The sequence below is a fragment of the Mirounga leonina genome, unplaced genomic scaffold (genome assembly GCF_011800145.1).
Source record: "Mirounga leonina isolate KUSES-001 unplaced genomic scaffold, KU_Mleo_1.0 Mir_154, whole genome shotgun sequence".
NCBI lineage: Eukaryota > Metazoa > Chordata > Mammalia > Carnivora > Phocidae > Mirounga > Mirounga leonina.
This window is the reverse complement of record NW_023270389.1, coordinates 33,631,698-33,653,900: the sequence shown is the minus strand read 5'-3', so window position 1 is coordinate 33,653,900 and position 22,203 is coordinate 33,631,698. Positions and strand designations below refer to the sequence as shown.

Sequence of the window (22,203 nt, the reverse complement as noted above, 5' to 3'; positions counted from 1 at the left end):
GGTCCTCAGCAGGAGCCTTGGTCAAAGCCAGACAGGAAGACCAGGCTCCTTCCCTGTCCCCAGACATGAGAGCCCTCTTCTGAGTCAGCAAGCTCTACCTGCTCTCCGCACACGCCATGTTGGCCGGTGGTGGTGGTGGTGCATTTCCAGAGACAGTGGGGTCAGGACCTCACAGTCGCCTGATAGGACTGGCCTGCCCACCCTCACCCCAGCCACCTAGACCTTCCTGCCAAGTCCTTTGACATTCTGTGGAATGAAAACCCACACCAAATGAACACATTTCAAGTCCACCACCCCATTCTGAGGAATCCCCCAGGGTGTGGAGCCCTTCAGCTTTCTGGACCAGAGGACCCAGCTCTGAGACACTTGGGGGGAATGATGTGAATTGCATGTGTCACTGGGAGGCCACACCTGGCACCCTTGTGTAGGAGGCTTGGACGCCCCCCCGAGAAGGGTGTCAGAACAGATGGCCAGGAAGAGTCTGGTGTCAGAGTCAGGTCCTAATGCACAGGAACAAAGGGCCTTCCCTCACACTTGTCACTCTTCCCTCTTCCTGAAAGACTCCTCACCTGCCCACTGGGGCTTATCCACCATTTGCTCTCTGATCACGGGAGGGAGGCAAGAGGGAGCCGTAAGACCCTCTAGGAGAGTCAGCTCCTGCCCCTAATCTTGTACCTCAGTTTCTCCATCTGTACAGCGGGAACGAATGCTTTTCATGACTACCCAAGCACCCTCACTTCCCTTTGTTTCTGGAGCCAGGCATAGGGAGATAGTTAGGGGATTTGGAAAAATGACAATTGTTGCAAATGTGCAAAACTATTCTAAAATTTGGAGCAGGAATAAAGCCAAGCTAGGGACATTTTTCTCCTCCTCTCTCCCTCTCTCTCCCCCTCTCTGAATTTGTTTGGAACTTTCTGAGAAAGTAAGATTTTATTTAAAAGAAATCTATATGCTAAAGGTTCTTATATATAAAAATAGATAAAAGTCTCAGTGGAGACTGGAAACTGAGAGGAAAGGAAGTAGTGATCCTGGCATTGGGGCCACATGCCTGGCTCATGGGTAACACTTAACCAGTGGGGCTGGATTTTGGATTCTGAATGTGCTACCCTTAGGGTTTCGGTGGCTTTGGCTTTAAGAGTTGAGATGAATGATACTGTCATAGAACTGGTAAGTTGGCATATTTCTGGGAGTCAGCCTCCCATGGCAGGAGAAGGGGCAGATCTCATGGGCCTCTGGCTGCCTGCCTGCAATAAGGCTTGCATCTCTCCTACAGTGAGAGCGCCTCAGAGCGTGAGTATTAATGGGGCAGACTCAGCATGAAGGGCATTGGCAGGAGCTGGGTCCCAGAGCCCACGCTGGACCCTGGGCCTTAAGGATTAGATCATTGGACAGAACAGGAGGATGGCTGGTGAGGTGCATCAGCTGTCATCTCTTAGCCCAAGCAGCACCCCCCCATCCAGCTGAGGCACAAGGAGCCTTGTCCCCTTTTGGAAGCGCAGAGCACGGGAAGGCCCTGGAAGGAGAGAATCCTATGCATTGACAGCACTGCCCAAGAACCAGCTGTGGAAAATGAGTCTGACGAGGTGCCTTGATTTTTTTTTTTTTTTTTTTTTGTAAATCACTTTTGAGAAAACAACTTGAATTACAAAAGAAATGGGTGTTATATGTAGAATACCTGGAAATTGTCTCTGAGTATCTGAGAGCAGCTTTTACTCTGGCTCATATCATATATGTGAAACCCGAGTCCAAACCAGGTGAGTAGAAGGCCCTGAGCAGTCACACAGCGAGTGGCCATTCACGGCCCTCTGTGGGCAAGGAGGTGTGTTTGCCCCAGCCTAACCCAGCACTCTTGAGCCCTTAGCCACGTTCTCTTCCAGTCTCTCAGTTCCCAGCTCTGCCCAGCGACCTCCCCCGTCTCTCTCTCTGTCTCTCTGAAGATTTTATTTATTTATTGAGAGAGAGTGAGCACACAGAGGGAGAGGGAGAAGCAAGCTCCCCACTGAGAAGGGAGCCTGATTCAGGGCTCCATCCCAGGACCCTGGGATCATGACCTGAGCCAAAGGCAGACACTTAACCGACTCAGCCACCCACGCGCCTCTCTCTCTCTCTCTCTCCCCCCCTCCCTCAGGCTTGAGCAGGCAGGCACCTCACGGTGAAGCAGTAGTCCCTGAGAACCAGTGTCTCCCCCTCTCTGCCAGTCTGCGGGCGCTAGGATACCCAGACTGCCTCTCCGTGGAGCTGCACAGTATGGTGGAGACAGGCCCCCCTCTTTTCAATTGCTCCAGCCAGCTTTCCTCCATCCCCTGCAAGCCTTGCTATTTGCACAGTCAATGGCTCTGGCAAGGCCAGGCCGCCCCTCCCTCCCCGAGAGGCACTGTGGGCACTGTTTGTGTCTCGGTCTCTATAGACTCAGCATTCACCACTTGAAGAGGGTGAGACAACAATGGCCAGAGCAGCTGCCTGCCGACAGGGCTGCCGGGGAGGCTGCCGGGGAGCGGCAGGCCCTCCAGAGTTTGTGCACCATGCACCTGTGAGCTTTCTCAAGCAGCCAGGGCCAATGCAGAGGGAATGAGCAGGGCAACCGGGATCCAGAGGACCTGGTCCAGGCCACCTGATTGGCTCTCTCCGCATGCCCACAGCTTTCTTGGCCGAGCCTTCCACCAGCTGTGTAGTCCCTCAGGGCCTGGAGGAAAAAGCAGGGTCCCGGCCCCTGGGAAGCTGCCATTTTTAGCCTCAGGACAGGAAGAGGCAGGGACATTTGCCCAGGTAGAAAAAGACAGGGACGCTCCGCCAGGAGCCTGCCCCCAGGTAGAAGAAAGGTACATTACTTGCAGAGCTTGAAGTTGGCGCAATATGATTTCATTTGATTGAACGTGCAATTATTGAATATGTGCTGTGTGCCAAGTGTTCTGGGAGGAAGGCATGTCCCTGTCCAGGCTCGTGACAGGCTTGCAATGTGGCAAAGGAGGCAGGGGATGCACAGAAATGATGCTTGTACAAGTTCAGTGTAAGTACTGTAGGGGGGCACAAGAGAGAGGGATTAACCAGAGCCATCTGATCAGAAGGGGACCTCCAGGGAGGGAATGAGCCCTACTGCATTTGGGAATTTAAACAGAGGTTGGAGGATGACAGCCGGGTCTCAAGAAGGGATTCCTCTGTGGAGCAGAAAGGGACAATGGGTGATGGCTGAGATCCCCACCCACTTCCAGGCCTTGTAACCTGGAGTCCCTGTTTGCTGCTCGGTAAATACAACGGAGGGAAAAGGCCCTGTTGGAAGTGAAGTGGAGTGTTGGCCCGGGCTCGTGAGAATGACCCACAGCTGCTGGCCTTAATTTCACAGCAAACAGAGCGGGTTCTCACCCCTCCACCCCCACAACTCCCCTCCGAGCAGGGTGCCAGCAAGGCGAGGCTGGGCTAAGCCCCGGAGCCAGAATTCTCATAATCACATGAAAGTGAGCGCTCCGTCCACAAGCAGGAGCAGACCCGCGGAACGGAGTCTTGGTCAGCTCTCTGCTTACACAGCTCTAACTTCTAATCATTGTCATAAACAGGATGGAAGCAGCTGCTCACTCCAGTCTATTATCAGCTTGGTTGGAGACAGAGAAATTTAAATGACAGTACGATGCTTAGCAAAGAAACGAAAGTCGGTGTTAAAAATAAAGAAAACAAGACAGCTCATTTCATCGAAATGGAAGGGTTATTAAACAGCCCCGAATTAATCAGTGATGTGCCAGGGCTGGGAATTGAAGAGCAGCAGGGCCAGGGTAGAGAGCTGGGAGAAGGTGGGTGGGAGAGACGTCCCGGGGCAGGTAGGTACTGCCTGGTCTCTCCTCTCGGGCTGCCTGCAGGGACTGGGGGAACTGGGTGGGTCTTCAGAGGGGCAGGGGCAGCTAATTCTCTGCCCCACAGATAAGAGCGGGTAGGAGGCCCTGCGGACTTTGGTATCCCAGCCTCTCTCCTTACAAAGTCCTGCTTCTGGAATCTTTCCATCAGCTACCCGCCACGCCAGCCCTGGGGGCTGTCTCCAGCCCTGCGCCTTCCCACCAGCCAGGGCTGGGTGGGAGCCCAATGGCTTTCTGTGGGTGGCCAGAAGCTCCCCACCAGGCCTTTCCCTCTCTCCCAGGGAGTGTTCGCAAGATCTCAACTCTGAGTTGAGCTCCTGATACCCCACCCCCATTCCAAAGGGCATCCCGAGTATGACCAGGCTGTCCCTCACAGGCTGTGGGAGGGGTACGCCAATGACATAGCATATGGGGCATTCTTAGTGAGCTCTAATATCACTGCACAAATGGCAGTTTCTATTACATGGGCGGGGGGGAGGGTGTCCTGGGTCCTGAGAACACAACAGCAGAAAAAAGGTTTCCCAGAGGGCACAGAATGGGTCTGGTAGAGAAGCAGACCTGCTCACACCTTGGCGGGGCCGTGGGAGGGGAGGCCGTGGCAGGGGAGGCCGTGGCCGAGCCCATCTGCATGCACGTGTGCACCCATCCGGCTGTGCAACATGTTGGATCTTGAATCAATCATTCCGAGAGCATTTTCTCTGCTCTTTGACCTCCACATTCTTTCTCTTCACCCCTCCCTCCCTCCTGCTTCCCTCCTGGCTGTTTACCCTTTTCCAGGCTCTTCTCTCACACCCCATTCATCATCTGGGGCCAGATTCTCACTCAGGGAGTTCTTTTCATCTCCTGGCCCAGGTTCCCCCCCCCCCCCATGCTGCACCAGCCTGCATTCCCCCCGCTTTCCCTCCAGCACATTCTTCTCTCCCCGTGTCAGCCTCTCTGATAACCGTGTCCTTCACTTTCCCTCCCAAGAGGGCTGGGGTCCTAGACATCGTGAGCTGATAGGATGACAAGGGTCTCAACCGAGGGGCTGATGCCGCTCCAGGGGGGTAGGGGTCCTGCAGACCGCGTGCTTGTGCATCTTGGCACCGACAAGCCCCCTCAGTGGACGGAACTCTTTCCGGATTGGCAAACCCCTCCCGGTCCACATGTGTCCCTTTTATCCAGCTCCAGAGCACTCCTCCTGCTCCGTGTGCAGGGGTGTGAACGTGCCTGTTACTGAAGAGTGGCTGCCTGGCAGCTTGGGATCTTTTCGGCAGGAGCTCAGAGTCTCAGACAAAGAGAGGAGAAGAATAGAAACTGAAGGTGGGAAGGTACAGGGTGGGGACACAGCCTGCTTAAGAAGCTTCCTCTTAAAAAGGAGTTACAACTTTTTATACAAAGGCTGGCTGTCAGTTCAGAAGAGCACAGGAGAGGAGGATCAGGCGGGGGGACTTCACCCCACATGCTGGCCAGACCCGGTATGGGACGAGTCCAGCGAATGCGGAGCTCGAGGCCAGAGACCGTCCTCAGCATGGACTCCTCCTCCTCCTCCCAAGGGCTGACTTTCCTCTTTCCTCCTTCTCTCCCTCTCTCCTGCCAAGGGCACCTGGATGAATCACCAAGAGCAGCAGAAGTGCCCTTAAATCACCGTTGAGGTCAGAGGAAGTGGGGGGTGAGTTGGAAAGCGTGGGGCCCAGGGAACTGGGGAGAAAAGCAACAAGAGACCAGGGGCACCCAGGTCCTCCTGAGAGGCCAGAGCCTCGAGAGCTTCCCCGTCCTAAGAATCTCGGTCACCTGGCTAACCAGAGCCTCCAGCCTTTGTCACCAGCGCATACTGGGCAGCCAGTTGCTGCCAAGGAGGTGATGTCCTTGTGCAGTGTTTCTCCAAAAACAGAAACAAGAGTCACTGGTGTTTATCCAAAGCGATGGAGTTTGCGGAACACTTTCCACATCCATTGTCTCGTGGATTCTCACCACAGCTCTGCGAGGTGTCCTTCCACAGCTGGGAAACCAGGGCCCCGAAAGGTTAAATAACAGGTTCAAGGTCAGCGAATTAGGAAGTGGTTAAGCGAGACCAGAGCCCAGGTCTGTCCCCAAAGCCCACAGTGTCTTCCCTCTGCCTGCTGCCTGGCCACACACACCATTTGACCCCCTTACAGAAGAGCCCTGTTCCGGAGCCTTCCGAGGGGATTCTCACCCCACCCCACTCTGCGCTTGATCACTCTTGCTGTCAGTTGGCCGTTTATTATACACATTTTGTGTGATCTTTGAACTTGTTCAGTTTGTGTCTTTGGAGCTCTCTTGCCTTTTCCTGCATGAGCTCTGTCTGTGTTGTGTCCTTCACTGACAGAGCGGGTGCCCCGGCCCCATTCTTCTTCATCCTTCTGCCCACCTCATCCACCTCTCAGTGACATTTGCTCTTTCCCCAGCGGGTTCAAGATGAACCTTCCCAAACGGTTCATCCCTTCTTCATTACCTCCGTCAGTTATGGCAAATCGTTGAGCCAAGCGTGTTCACACCTCGTCTAAGGGCAGACTAGTCGCTGAGAAAAGCACATGAGCCATCCCCATGTCCGCTCTCCCCTGCTCTGAGCACAGAACTGAGTGAGAGGCATCATGCTACCCCTGAATGGGATGCCAAAGAGCACAGGGATTATTCCTGCACTCTTACCTGGGAGCCTCTAATTCGACGGAGAGATAGAACACAGTCATATAACAAGAGACCCAACAGCAACAATGCAGCATGTGCTAAAAACAACAGTTTCTGATTGATTTTGGAGGAGAGAGAGGTGATTAGGGGTGAGGATGTCCTAGAGGCTTCCAGAAGCTTTGAAGGACACACAGGGCTTGGATAAGCCAAGAAGAATGTGGAGATAGTGGCTGTGGCCATGAAATTCTGCAAGGTGTCCTGGGGACTCAGCACATGAACCAGTTTGTTGGGAGTGGAGTTGGGAGAGGGGGAAAGGGAAGCTGTAGAAAGAAGAGCCAGCTTGGGAAGAACTTGAACTTGGGTACTTGGCAGTCCAGACTTGAGTCTATCTGGGCAACAGAAGGAGTTCCATAGGTGGATCTCACACTTGGCCATGTGCCTGGCAAATAGACAAGGAGTTTGAAGTACAGGAAATGATGCAGTATGAGGCACGCCAGGCAGGAGATCTGTGGCCAAATCTTCGCTGCGAGGGTCTGTGTCCGCAGATCGTCTCTGGGCCAGTCTTACATGTCTCAAGGAGACGACACCAGGCTTGCTGGTAAAGAGACCCACTCTTGAACTTTGGAAAGCCTGACTTTTGGAAAAGGATCGGGTTTTTTAAATGCACCTTGATCTGGCCCCAGTGGCTCCCTTCTTGCCCTGCCGCGAGGACGAAGCAACAGTGGTAGGGGAGTGCTCCTTGTCCCTGGAGCATGTCAGTGGTCAGTGGCCGGCTCTAGGAGCCACCAGGGAGCAGAGAGGCAGGAGGGTCTGCACGAGAAGGAGGAAGTGCCAGGGAATGACCGGGGCCATTACAGTTTTCCTTCAAGAGAGGAAAGATGGGGCAGCTTGCAGGGAAAGGAAGTGGTGTTTAGGGCCAGGCCGTCGTCGGAGAGCTGAGGTGAATGCCTGGTGTTTTGTTTGGGTTGTTTCTTCCTCTCCTTTTCTCTCCCTTTCTCTCCCACTGCTGCGAATTGGAGCTGTGTCATTATTCTTTGAAAACATTACGGTTAATGGCAGCATAATATGCCATTATGTGGAGTAACCGTAATTTATTTAACAATTTAGTCGGGCACTTTCTACCCTGTGTCCTGCTCTCCTGCCCCATTTCAACCTCAGAGCCCCGTGGCTCTCCCGTGTTCAGTAAGGATGGAGTGAGAAGGCAGGAGATACGTCTCCGGGCTCCTTGGAAAGGTCATTTGGAATGTCTCTGAAAGGTGACTGCCAGCTAGCAGACCTCTTGCCACAAAACAGCCCCAGAATCCACCTTGTAACAGATATCTCAACCCATACCTCCCCACACATCCCAGCCCTGCTTCATTACCAAAATAAAATGGGAGCCTCAGGTTTTGACCTTTAAAATAAAGTACTTGCCAGATCTTCCTTAACATTCTACTGAGTTTTCCCAGACCAGTGATAAGAGGGTTTGGTTGAAAAATAACATCTAAATATGTAGGCAGTGTGGCATAGTGGGGAAAACATGGCCATCAGAAGGTCCTCCTTCCTAGCCGAATGACATTGGTCTGGTGATTTAGCCTTGCTGAGATTCGGGTTTTTCATCAGTGAAATGGGGAGAAGAATACCCATCTTGCAAGATAATCACAAAACTCCAGTGCGTATGCAAAGGATCCAGCACAGTGTGCCACGTAGCGAGGGGTTAATAAATAATATAATAACAGTAGCTCTTCTTTATTGTTTTGTGTTATAGGAAACAAATAGCAGTGGCTATTTTATGCTACATATGGCCCCTGGGGTACGAAGGCTCCTAGCATGAATCTGGCTCGGCTTAGCAAAGCCATATCCCCACGTTGATGCCTAGCCTGCCTTTGGAAGGAGCCTGGGAATTTCTTTTTCTGTCCTTTCATCCCAGAATGCCTACCAGAAGAGTAACCCCACTTCTAGGATGGTTGAAGCAGGGGCCAGCTCAGAGTCAGGGGAGAAGCGGAGCGACCTTTCAAGGCCCCACGCAGTGCAGAGGGCAGGCTTGCTCCCAGGGCCGGATGCTCAGAGTCCCGCTAACTTGCCGAAATTCTTTCTGCCCCAGGGGTGGGGTGGCCATGGCAAGTCATGCTCCTCCCTGGCCATGCCCCAGAGGGGGTTGAAGAGGGCAGAGCCCACGGAAGGGGGGGGAGGGGTGGCGAGGCAGGCAGCTGCTTGAAATTGATTGCTCTTGTAGTTTAGTTTAGACCATGGGCTTCTCAGCGCTGCCCGGGTGGCGACCTTTAGATAATAAAGGGAATTCTGGGAGATTTCTGACAGGCCCATGACATATGGGGCAGGTCTGCAGGGTCAGGCGGTGTATCTCCCTGCTCCTGGCCCCAGGGTAATGAATCTTGTTTTGACTTTGCAAAGCCAGCCCCGGCACTGCCCCAGAAAGGAGCCGAGCCCCCTCCCCTCCACCGGCCCTCAAGTGCGTGTGTGTCTTTGGAACCCTTCATAATTCAGAGAGACACCTCCAAGCTTTTACAGCCTGTGGGGGGAGAGGACAAACACCGCAGGATCTGCTAAGGCCCTGGGAGAGCTGGTGTGGTTTCCGGGGCCCCATCAGAGCCCACGGGGAGAGCTGGGAACAAAAGCAACAGAAACCCCTCGCCTGGTGTAAAAACAGGCAGTGGTCCCGTAACAGGACTGGGAAAGGAGCTGGGGTGGGTTGGAGGGAGTCACAGAATATCCCATAGGGTTCTGGGGGTCTGCAGGTGACACCCCTACTCCTCTGGGCAGGTGCAGCAGAGAGAACGGGAACCCGTCTGCAGGAAAAGCCCCACGAGTGAGAGATGGCAAATACCATCTCTGACCCCACTGGGGACGAAGCGGTGAAAGGCAGTGCGCGGTTGAGGTCTCTGGGCCTCTGTTTGGTGCTGGGTGAAATAGGAGGTGTGTTTGCTGCCGTCAGTTCCCACGGAGACGTGGAGATTGACATCTCTAATGCCTCGCCCGTGTTGGCAGATGCGAACGCGCGTGCTTGTACGGGCCTGTCTACACAACCCTCCCCCCGCCAGCCAAGATGGTAGAGTAGGTTGTTCCCCCCCCCACCCCCCCACCCCTGCTCTGGGGACTGCAACAACAAAAACGTGTTGTCTCAGTTCTGGAGGCTACAGGTCGTGCGGCTGGCAGCTCCTTGCAAGGGCCAGGAGGGGAGGGTCTGCGCCAGGCTTTCTCCTAGGCCCATGGAGGGCCGTCTTCTTTCTCTCTGTGTCTCTCCACCTGATCTCCTTCCTGTACCTCTGTGTCCAAATTTCCCCCTTTCTATAAGGACACCAGTCATTTGGATTAGGGCCCAACCTAATGACCTCATTTAATTACCTCTATAAAGTCACTGTTCTCCAAATAACAGTCATATTCTGAGGCACTGGGGGTTAGGACTTCAACACACGAATTCGGGGGGTTCATGACTGAACTCCGAGCGCCGGGACCCAGCCTCTATACTTTGCCCTGTCGCCCTGCCTCTGCCCACTGTGCCTTCTGAGAGGTTACGTCATCACATGGGATCTGGAACAGAGAAGCGCACACAGCTCTGGTCACCCAGACCCTCACTGCCTCACCGCCTGGAATATGGGGTCCTCTCTCACTGCCGGTCGGGACTCTTAGGGCCACCCCACATTGCCTTCTCTTACTCTTGATGCTTGGCCGCTGGCTCTGGCCCACCCAGGTGTGACAGGAATCCCAGGGACAGACTGCTGGGGCATCTCCCTGCTCACAGTGAAAGCCGGTGGCTGGGTAGAAACTGTCACCAGAAGCTGTCCCGACCGACACACACTGGAGCACCACCCTATCATCCAGTATCATGGATCCCACTTCCTCAGGGTCGGATGCCAAGAGGGCAGGTAGGCAGAGGCCCGTTTGCCCCCTCTGGCTCCCCTCACCTTCTTCCTCTCGCTCCGGGGTGAGACGTAGTCTCTTAGCTTCACATAACAGCACAGAGTCTGGGGGAAAAAAATGACATTCGATTAATGAAGCAAACGCAGCTGGTATAGCAGTGACATCTAAATTGTTCCTTTGGTCCCTTTATTTTCTGTAGGAAATTCTCCCTCTCCCTACAACCCCCCCCTCCTTTTCCCTTTAAATCGCGTGCATAAAATACGCTAATAACAATCTTCGGTGTCTGTGCATGAGTGACAGCTGAAATAAGAAAAAGACTAATCGTACCTCCTGCAGCCCTGTCACATGGAGATTAAAAGAGCCTCCCTCCTGCCCCTCTGTGCTCACCGCCCCCTCCCCCACTCTCTCCTCTCGCTCCTGGTCTCTCTCCTCAATGAGAATATGGGCATTTGAATAATAATATTATAGACGCCATCAGGGTGACAGTGGGGAAAAAATCAGCTCAAACCCATGATTATTCCTTCAATCTAATAATTATTTAAATACCAGATAACTCCTTTCACTCTAATTGAGGCCTTTCAGCTGTCGGCATTACCCGGGGCCTTTGCGTTCGCCCTCTCGCTCACCTTGTGCTGCCCAACGTGCCTGGACTACCTCCGAGGTCCGTGTTAGACAGAGTGACACTCGGCGTGTTTGCATATACGACTGCACAGATGACATTATGACAGGTCCTTCAGGATCGTGCCGCCCACAGGGGACAAGCCAGGGCCCCAGAATCGCACATGTAGACGTTTTATCCTCGTAGACTTTAATTCATAGAAATCTTAAACCCAAAGGAGCCTTCTGAGGTCATTGGGACCCATCCCTTGCCTCTGGGTAAACGTCTTCCTAGACAGCTGTTGGGAAAATTCACCGTTAGAAAAGCCCATAGTCTCCTTGGCATGAAGCCCAGGAATCCTCTCTAGACAGGATGCCCCCTTCATATCTAACTTTAGTCTCTCCTGCTGCAGTTCTAACTCTTTGGGGGAAGATGCTTCCTGCCGCTTAGACTACATCTGACCTATCTGTGAGGTTGTCTGCAGCCCAGAGGGATGTGGCATGGGACAGCACAGCCCCCAAGTCACAGTGTGGGTGCCATTCCAGCATGTCACAACGGCTGCAGCTTTGAGTAGGTCAGAGGAGGTCGTTCTCCCGACAGAGAAAGGAGCCATTGACAGTGGCTCTTTCGTCCCCCTCAGTCCCTAGTCCCTCTCCTCCTTGAGTCTGCCCTGCGACCTCACTCCCTGCCCAGGCCTGGCGGCAGGCTCACTTCTGCCCATCAGGGGACTGCCACCATCAAAGGCACCTTCTTTCCCTCAAATAGGGCAGTCTCGAGGTGGAACATAACTGACTCCCAGGACCCTTTCACCTACAGCAGAGGAAGCACGAGGCTTTTTGTCACAAGGTCTAGCCTGTCCGTGACTCATTTGGGGTCACATTGGACAATTTTTTCTTTCCATGATCTGTGGTTTCTTATAGAAAGAAGGAAGGAAAGAAGGAAGGAAGGAAGGGAGGGAGGAAGGGAGGAAGGAAGGAAGGAAGGAAGGAAGGAAGGAAGGAAGGAAGGAAGGAAGGAAGGAAGGAAGGAAGGAAGGAAGGAAGGATGGTATCCCGATTCTAACTCCTCTTCCTATTGGCTCCTTTTGCTATAATGGAGACCAAGTGAAAGCATAGAGGTCATAGAGGTCTGCGTCACCCAGATCTCCTGGGAAAAGGCACCAGAGCAGGTAGGCAGGGAGGAGAGAGTCCTGCCCTGAGCTGAACTGGGAGTGCCCGATTGTCATTTCCTCCCTGCTTTGCCTCCGACACCTACAGCAGCTGATCTGGAAGGTATTAGATGCTTCCACTGGCTGTCCCCAACGTCTGCCTCCTGAGTCCTGATCGGGGAGACAGTGTCATCAAGCCCTCCAGATAAAATATTTAGTGATACTTGCTTCCCAAAGAGGCAAGTGTGACCTCTCCTTGGTATGCGGCATGCTCTGAGTAACATGTCTCCAGAGGGTCGGCTGATAGGGCGAGTGTCCTGGAGTAGCATGTCCTGAATTGGACTGGGGGTGGGGAGAAGAGAGAATAGGCAAGTTTTTGGCTCTTGAGAATGCATCTGACAAACTGACTTCACAAACAGCCACAGAGAGAGAAATGACGGAAAGAAGGAGGCATCATTAAGGGAAAACTCCCCAGGTTGACATTAGACAGTTGGTATTAGGACGAAATGCTGGGTATACAAAGTCATAGGCACATGTTTGCTGGCTTCTACCAAACCGAGGCTGGAGAATTCATTTTAAGACAGATCATGGAATGGCGGAGTTCATGAAGAGCTGGAAATATTGACAAATAAATTATTAATAATAAAGGCTAATGTCTCTGGAACGTTTCAAATGGACATCATTCTAAGTGCGTTATATGCATTAACTGACTTCATGGTCATAATCCTATGAGATAGATACTACTACTAATCCCATTTTAGATAGATAGGGACAGAGCACCACAGAGTGGCTACGTACCTTGACCAAGTTTACACAGCTGTCGGCTCTGTTTGAATCCAAGCAGCTAAGTTCAGAGCTCATGCATTTAACCATTAGACACACTGTCTCTCACCAGAGGCACAAATGTTCTCTTTCCTCTGAACTCAGATAGGAGACCTGATCCTTGCCAGCGGGCCCCGCCTTGGAATGGCTACTTGGTAATATCAGCCTTGGCATGGAGAGACGGAGGCTCCCAACTTGGCTGTTAAGTCCGTTGTCCTTGGGAAAGCCACATTCCCAAAGTGGACCGTGAGCCTCCCTTGCCAGCCCTGCACTGCAGACCATGCCTCCTCTTGACTCCTGTGCACCAGTACCTGCTGCTTTAAGATCAGAAGGTCCCAGGAGCTGTCAGTCCCAGAATAGATGCTGATAAAGGAATGAGAGGGAAACAGCCCACTACAGTGGTCTGTTGAGAACTCCTGGCCCAACCAGCCTTACCAGGTAGCGTGGAAGGACCTCAGTCTCAATGGCAAACTCTAGAAGCTAAAGGAAACAAGCCTCAAGGTTATCACTTCATCTGAAAGAAGAAATCGTACAAACTGGTTAATTCAAGCACTCTTTATTTTAAGATCAAGAAATAGGCTCAGGAAGATGCTAGACCAGTTTAAAGCCATAGTACTCATGGGGGACACAGGCAGGATTTGAATCCTGGGTTCCCGAGGCCCCCCCCACTCTTCCTCCTGCCCTAAGACTTCATAGCTATCACGCCATTTTCCCATTCATAGTTTACCTCCCAGCGTTCTGTACTTCTACCAGCCTCCCTGCTGGCTGCTGAGATGCTATGTTGGGACTTGTGCAGTAGTATGATAGAGAAGATCGCCTTGGATCTATTCCCTTTCCCCTGACACAGGCTTCCCAGATTGAGCGCCTTCACTGGGTCAGGGAGAGCTGGGCCTCAAGGTCTAACCACAATGTTTATTCCCATGGAAAGGAAGACTATGAGCGAAAATGGAGCTCAGGAGCTCTGGCAGGATTCCTGAGGTGCAGTCTCCTGGGGAGGCTTCAGTGATGATAATAACAGTTGGCACAAGTTGAGCACTCACTGTGTGCCAGGCGCCACGCTAAGAGGTTCCCCACGTCATCTCATTCGCTCTTGTGACAACCTTGAGAGGTACCTTCTGTCGTTGCCCTCATTCTGCCAGAAAGGGAGATAAGACTTGGCTTGCCCCAGAGCCCAACTTGTCCCCAAATTGTGCCTAACAAAAGCCACTCACTTCAAACTGTGCCTCAGGAGGAGAGTGAGCTGGGGGGCCGGGGGTGGGGGGGGGGTGGTGGTGAGATGGTTGATCTTAACCTCACACCGTGTGCTTTGTTGTTATCTCTGCTACCAGAACCTTCTTCCTCCAGCCACGGGCTAAACATGTATGTTGTACGCATGTTGTGAGAAGGCAGGAGTGTAACATTCCCACCAGCTCAGTGCTGGGGTGTCTGAGAGCACACTTTCTCAACGGCCAAACCCCACGTGTGGGGTGGTGACACTTTCGCAGCCTCCCTCACAGCCCCTTGTGGGACACCCTGCCCTCCGCCGGGCCAGAGGAGCTTTCCTACCCAGAGACAGGGACATGCCCAGAATGGTCTCTGGCCGTTCCCAGTCCAGCTGCAGAATGGGAGGATTCTGTTATTTCCTTTCCACAGCTCCTCTTGAGGAATTCACGTCCTGCTACCGGCCCCAGGACGTCACTAAAAATAACCTCTGGTTTCCAAACCGAAAGCCCTGTCTGTCGGGAGACTTTGCTGGTGCGCGCGTGGGGCCGGAAGGGCTGTGTCGGAGCCGCTGAGGTCAGCCTGGGCCTCATGCCGCTGGTGCCTTCCTCTTTCCAAGGAAGCCTGGGGCCTCATGAGTCAGCCCAGAACACCCCAGTGGAGCCTGGTTGGAGGAGGGTGGTCAGGTGGGGCCTCGCTCTGGCACCATGGTGGCTGTCAGGCCTTGAGGAGGAGCGTTTCTAAAGACACAGAGCAAAAACTGCGGATTTCCAAGGTGGCGCCTGTTCTAATTCTAACCCATTCCAGCCAGATGGGGGGGGGGGGGGGCGCGGGGGGGGGGGCGGAGTTGAAAGAGACACGACTCTTCTAAGCCGCCTTGGAGCAAATTCTCCATCCTTGGTTTGGTTGTTTCCATTCCTGCCCAGAGTTCTGTCTGGACTTGTCTGAGAAGGTTGCCGGATAGTCTGTCCAGCTGGAGAGCAGATTTCTCTGCCAGACAGCTCGCTGCCTCGCCACTGTCCCTGTCCCTGACAGTCAGGGGCAGTGCTCTTAGAGATGGGACAAGCTCTACTCTCCCATCCTCTCTGCCCAGGAGTCTGGAAGCTCTCCACAGGAGCCCCACCTTGCCCTTCTGGGCAGCTTCCTTAGAATACAGAAAAGCTTTAGGGCCTGGGGGTCGGAGGGACAGGAGAGTGACTGGACTTCAAGCAGGACAGGCTGAGGCCTGGCATGGACTTCACGCATCCTTAAACAGTCACGGGGCCCCAGCAGGGGCTGGAATGAGACTGATCATAGACTCACCTCCCTTTGCTCCTCTCCCCGTTCTCGAAACCCAGAACTCTTGCCCAGGTGGCTCAAGCTGGACTCAGGTAGCCAGTTCCCCTCAGCAAAGAGGCTGGCTCCTCCCGGGCTTCACCTGTAGAGCGGCCAAAGTGGGAGCACCTTCGGCTCACCAGAGAGGCAGTGGCTGCCATCCCCCTGTCCCAGAGTGGGGTGGGGGGAGTGTCCACGCTTCTCCTTGGGGCTGTTCAGGCCCCTGAATGGCACACGTGAGAACCCCAGTCCTATCAGTCTCCCCATATTTCACTTTTTTAACAAGTTTCAACAGCTAACACTCAGGGCCTCTCCTTTCTGGAGACGACGAGGCTGAGGAGCAGTGGGGGGCACTGTTTTTCAGGATGAACAGCCCTTCTCCTTCCCTGTGGAGGGCAGAGCATGAAAAAGCGCTGAAATGCAGCAGTGTGAGGGGCTGGGTAGTCTGGAATAAGAAGGAATTTTATTGGCGACATCGGGCTCTGGGAGTAGTTGTCCTAGAGAGCCTGGAAGAGGGCCTTCTAAACAAGCTTTTCAAAAACCGGAGAGATTTCCACTCGACCGGGAGAGGACAGACGTGACACCTGGGTAGGGAAGACTGGCTTTAGTGCCGACACTCAGATCGACTGGCTGGGTGAACTTAAACAGTCTTTTAACCTCTCCAAGAGATAAAAACGACGTCTTAAGAAGACAAAAATAGAGATGCTTTGTAAAGTAAAAAAAAAAAAGTATTTTACAGCGTAGAGGCTGGAGACCAAAATAGATAACAGGATTCCCTGAACATCCCAAAGAGGGGGAGAGTATATTAAAAATAGAAAAACCAAAATACAGAAGGAAGAGACTCAGAGCTAGCCGGGATTGGGACCCTGGGTCAAGCCATCCTATTCCCTCTTCCCAGGATTTATTTTTTCCATCTGACCACTCTGCCTTGTGTTTTCCAGAACCATGTGAGGGCCAGCCCAGGAAGGTGGAGTAGATGAGAACTCCGAGGATCTGTGTCCTCCTCCCCTCCACCCCACTCAGAATGGAAGAGAGGAGGCCCTGGCCACGCGCTGCAGAGGTTGACAGCTGGTCTGTGGTCCTGCTCTCCATGGTCTGGGTGCTGCTGGCTCCCGGGGCGGCCGGCATGCCTCAGTTCAGCACCTTCCACTCGGAGAACCGGGACTGGACCTTCAACCACCTGACCGTGCACCGAGGCACGGGGGCAGTATACGTGGGGGCCATCAATCGGGTGTACAAGCTGACGGGCAACCTGACCATCCAGGTGGCTCACAAGACGGGGCCGGAAGAGGACAACAAGTCCTGTTACCCCCCGCTCATCGTGCAGCCCTGCGGCGAGGTGCTGACCCTCACCAACAACGTCAACAAGCTGCTCATCATCGACTACTCGGAGAACCGCCTGCTGGCCTGCGGGAGCCTCTACCAGGGGGTGTGCAAGCTGCTGCGGCTGGACGACTTGTTCATCCTGGTGGAGCCGTCACACAAGAAGGAGCACTACCTGTCCAGCGTCAACAAGACCGGCACGATGTACGGCGTGATCGTGCGCTCGGACGGCGAGGACGGCAAGCTGTTCATCGGCACTGCCGTGGACGGCAAGCAGGATTACTTCCCGACCCTGTCCAGCCGGAAGCTGCCCCGCGACCCCGAGTCCTCCGCCATGCTCGACTACGAGCTGCACAGCGACTTCGTCTCCTCCCTCATCAAGATCCCCTCCGACACCCTGGCCCTGGTCGCCCACTTCGACATCTTCTACATCTACGGCTTCGCCAGCGGGGGCTTCGTCTACTTCCTGACGGTGCAGCCCGAGACCCCCGAGGGCGTGGCCATCAACTCGGCGGGGGACCTGTTCTACACGTCCCGCATCGTTCGCCTCTGCAAGGACGATCCCAAGTTCCACTCCTACGTGTCCTTGCCCTTCGGCTGCACTCGGGCTGGCGTGGAGTACCGCCTCCTGCAGGCCGCTTACCTCGCCAAACCCGGGGACTCCCTGGCCCAGGCCTTCAATATCAGCGGCCAGGATGACGTGCTCTTTGCTCTCTTCTCCAAAGGGCAGAAGCAGTACCACCACCCGCCAGACGACTCTGCCCTCTGTGCCTTCCCCATTCGGGCCATCAACCTGCAGATCAAGGAGCGCCTGCAGTCCTGCTACCAGGGGGAGGGCAACCTGGAGCTCAACTGGCTCCTGGGGAAGGACGTCCAGTGCACCAAGGCGGTAAGGAGGCGCTCCCCTCCCCCTCCCCCTGATCCCTCCCTCCCGGCGTCCGTTTTCCGGCGGGTGACCCGGTGCGCACCCTGTTCACCGGGCCACCCACGGCCTCAAAAGACAGGGGTTTTCAGGTTCACGTTATCTGGTTAGAACCAGGAACACAGAGCCTGACCTAGCCCCGACAGTTGGAGTGTGTGTGTTGATCCAGCGAGTTGTTCCAAAAATGCACCACACCAGGCCCTGGTGTAGGCCCGGCCGGCTTCTGAGGCCACCGAGCCAGCGAAGTGCCCTGGCTTCGTGGAGCTTTCATGAGTGAGGGGTGACAAATAAATACCTCAGAGGTGTAGTCTGTCAGATGGCAATAATTACTGTAGAGAAAAATGAAGCAGGGAAGAGGGAGGGGCAGTACCCAAGAAGATTGATTCATTGAAAAAGTGGCATTTGAGCAAAGACTGAGGAAGGTAAGGAAGTGAGTCATGTTGATATCTGGGGAAAACATTCCGGAGAGGCAGCAGCAAGTGCAAAGAATTCAGGGCATGCCTGGTGTGTGTGAAGAGGTAGGGAGGCCGCTGCAGTAAGGGATGAGGCCGGGCAATGATGACAGGGACCAGATAGTGCACATGGAGGGCTTTGTAGGCCACTGGGAAGCCAAGTGCAGGAGTCGCATAGTCAGGGGGATGTGTAAGTCGGAGGAGAGGGAAGGGAGTCAAGCTTGACTGGTAGATTGAAAACTAGGGAAGAAGAATCCAGAGTCTGGGCAAAGGGAAAAGAGGAGAGGAAGGGAAGCTCGGGATCCAGACCTGAGGACAGCAGATACAAGAACATCAGTGGCGAGCACTGTCCTGACAGAGGGTCAAGATGCTGCCATCTAAGTGGTCACCACAATCTATACATCCACCCATCTGTCCGTCCATCATCCATCTGTCCATCATCCATCCGTCCATCATCTATCCATCTATCCATTCATCCCTCCCTCTATCCATCCATCACCCATCCATTCACCCACCCATCCATCCATTTAACAAGAGAGTATTGAAGATGTTCCGAGTGCTTAGCACTGTCCCGGGCACTGGGGATGCACATATAAAAAAGATGTAATAACTACTCTCACGTGTCTCATAATCTAGTGGGAAAGAGAGAGAAAGGGAGAGGGAAAGAGAGGGAGATACTGGCAATGTAATACAGTGGCTAGGAGTTTGGGCCTCAGAGACAAAGATCGCAGTCCAGATACTATCTGTGCCACTTCCTGGCTTCAAAAGTAATTTAATGTCTCTACATTATCATCTGTGAGATGGGGATCATAATGCTTACCTCATGGGATGATCAGATAAGATAATACGTGGCACAGATTAGCACTGTGTTAGGTTTACCATTATTAGTTAACTGTCGGGATGTGTGACAAGTGCTAAGATAGATTTCTGTGCAAAGTGTTGTGGCCTGTGGATTTGCAGCCTGGGGAAAAATCTGAGACCAAGGGGCCTGTATGGCCTTTTGTGTACCCTAAATTGAGGGTGCCTGCTATTGGAAGCAAAAACCACATCTTAAAGCAAGAAAACGTGTCATGCCTCATCTGTGCTTCTGTTCCCGCCATCATTTGCTTGGTATGATAGGATAGTGGTTAAGACAATAGACTTTGAAGTCCAGTGGATTTGTACTTAAAATCAGTTCTACCACTTAAAACTGTATGACTCTGGGCAAGCTATGTATTTGGTCTGAGCTGTAATTTTTCATCTTTAAAATAGAGATGATACTATCCTCTTTTTATGACTGTTATGGAGATCAAATAGAAAATGTATATGAAGTGCTTAGCACCATACTTGACACATAATAAGCATTCAATAAATGGAAGCTATAATTGTTAATATTAATCACAATAACAGAACCAGTTATTTGCTCTTATTTCACTTTTATTTTTTTTTAATTAATTTATTTATTTTAGAGAGACAGAGAGAGAGAGAGCACATGGGCCAGAGGGGCAGAGGGAGGGGGACAGAGAATCTCAAGCAGACTCCCACCTGAGCGTGGAGCCCGATAAGGGGCTCGATCTCACAACCCTGAGATCAGGGCCCTGAGATCACAACCTGAGCCAAAACCAAGAGTCAGATGCTTAACCGACTGTACCACCTAGGCACCCATATTATTTCACTTTTATTAAATGAGGAGGCTGAACTAGATAATCTCCAAAGTTCTTTACAGCACTGATATTCTATACCTTATGGTCCCTAACCAGTCAGGAGAGGTGGAGAGGAAATGCAAGGGTTAACCCCCTTCCACAGTCCTGCCTGGTTCCCATTGCCCAGAGGGGGCCTTGTCAGGAGGAAACTGCTGATTCCTGCCTGCTTCTGAGCCAGAGGGAAGAGGAAGCCTACACCCTTCTCTGGCTCCAGTGGCTTGCAGAGAGACAAGCCTGGGCTAGTGACCAAAGAGCAACAAAGGCACTGGGAGAGAGGTGACAGTAGGTGGGACCAGGACCTCAGAGAACAGCCCCTTCTCAGTCCCCCTGTCCCACCCCTGAGAGTCACACTCATCTGGTGCAACCTTTACAGCAGGGTGGGCAAGGAAACTGGAATAGGAGTTGCTGCTTAAAGTCTTTATAATCTAAGGAGTCCCAGACCTGGGGATCCAGAAACATTTGGTGGCCTTGGAGAGGGTTAGGGGTGGGTGAGCGAAGCTGTGGTCCCAGGGCTTAATTTTAACATAATCTCTGGACTGGCGTGGAGCTCTCAGATGAAGGACTTGAGCTTTGCACCCAGAAAAGGGATGAGGAAGAGGACTATCACTCACTGAATGGAAGCTCTGTACTAAAGACTAAGCTGGCCAATTTAAGTGGTATCTTATTTGAGCCTCGGTATAACCCTATGAACCAAAGAGGATCATCCCTATTTGGCAGATGGAAAAACAAAGACTCACAAAGATGAAGTAAATTACTTAAATCTACACAACTCTGATGACAAAGCAGGGATTTGAGTTCAGCTCAGCCCATTATGACTTCTGAGTCCAAGCTCTTTCTGTTTAGCCTTGCTGCTGCTAAGGAAAACCATACATCAAGCTCTCACCATTTGAGCAAAAATAAAGGGGCATCAGCTATTTAGAAACACCTGACAATTTAGAGAAATGAGAAAGAAATGCCAGTCAACTCCAGGGGCTGAGATTCTGGAAAAAAAACATTTCCCTTACAGTTCTGGAGATTTTAGAATCAGGAGGAATGTAGAGAAATCCATAATCACTGGCAGGTTTTTTTGCTTTTGTCATCATTTCTCAGAATTTGGCTTGGACTATGCCTATGCCCAGATTTTGCAGCCTTACCAGCCCCTGGAGAAAGTGGGAAAGAAACTGAAGCCCTGAATCAAGGACTTTCAGAGCTAAAGAAAGCTTGACCATCACCTTGTCCAATCCTTTCACTTTACAGAGGCTCAGAGAGGGTCTGTGGTATACCAAGGTCACATGGCTGGATAGTGGTAGCAACAGGACTACAATTTAGATTTCTTGAGTCTTACCAGGGTACCTGCTGCATACAGTGTAGCGATAAGAAAGAGAAGTAGAAAATGTAAAACGTGGTAACTGATTCCTCTGACCTGCCTTTCTTGGGAGCTAGAAATTTCCATCACTGGGTCTAGTGATGTGCTAGTAAATATTACACAGTTGGTTATGTGCAGAGAGTGGGGGTGGAGTGGGGACACTTGATTTGAAGCATTTGCCAATTTCCAAGGTGTAAATACTCCCACCGTGGCCACATTCAAGCCACCAATGTGATGCCACTGAATGCAGACAGGTGTACAGTCATCCCTCATGAGCTGTCCAGCATGCCACTGCTTCACTCCCTTCTTGAGGAGCTTATCTCTTCTGCTGTGTCTCCCTATTATCTAGTTGTTCAAGGTCATCCTTAACCTGAATGTTAGTCCCTTTGCTAAAGAATGCATACATTTACACAGACACACACACACACACACACACAGGCACACCATACACTCTCACACACACAAGGGCAGCTCCACCTTTCCCACCAGTATCAGGGGCAGCAAAACGCCAAGGACTCACAAGATCCGAGTCTCTATTCCCTTTGGATCTAGGAAGGGAACAGAAGGGAAGTCCCTGGGTTAGCCATCACATGCCCTAGCTCATAAATCATTTCTTCCAAGGAAATTAGCTGTCAGTGAGTGATGCACCAGCCTGTTCTTCCCCGGTGAGGGTGAGAGGAGGAAGTGGAAGGGAACAGTTTGCAGGTTTCTCCCTCATGCTTTCTGTGTTTCCCACAATAATCATTTCCTTCCTTCTCTGGGCTGCCTTCTCAGACCCAGGAGGAACAGCTATCACGGAACTCTGGGTTCCTTCTGGCCCAGAGTCTACAGCCTCTGCCCACAGCATTCCTGGTTGTACAGTCAGCTGGGGTGTCTCAGGGGACCCATCACGACCCAGTCCCATCATCTGTTGCACCAGATGAGTGTTTTGCAGGCAAAACAAGCCCCTCGGCAGCCCCTGTCCTCAGGAAGCATGCAGTCTTCTTCTTGTTCTTCTTGTTCTTGTTCTTCATGTTCTTGTTCTTCTTGTTCTTGTTCTTGTTCTTGTTCTTGTTCTTGTTCTTGTTCTT

At 52.5% G+C, this 22,203-nt stretch overlaps 1 protein-coding gene across 2 annotated transcripts in view; it reads left to right on the top strand.

Annotated features, from left to right (window-relative positions):
- The window catches only part of PLXNA2 (plexin A2), a 211,421-nt gene that overhangs the window by 8,053 nt on the left and 181,165 nt on the right, over positions 1-22,203 (top strand). For both annotated transcript variants that reach the window (XM_035010443.1, XM_035010444.1), the window contains exon 2: positions 16,351-17,621. In XM_035010443.1, the coding sequence (XP_034866334.1) occupies positions 16,386-17,621 (1,236 nt within the window). In that variant the 5' untranslated portion in view covers positions 16,351-16,385. The remainder of the gene's footprint in view (positions 1-16,350; positions 17,622-22,203) is intronic.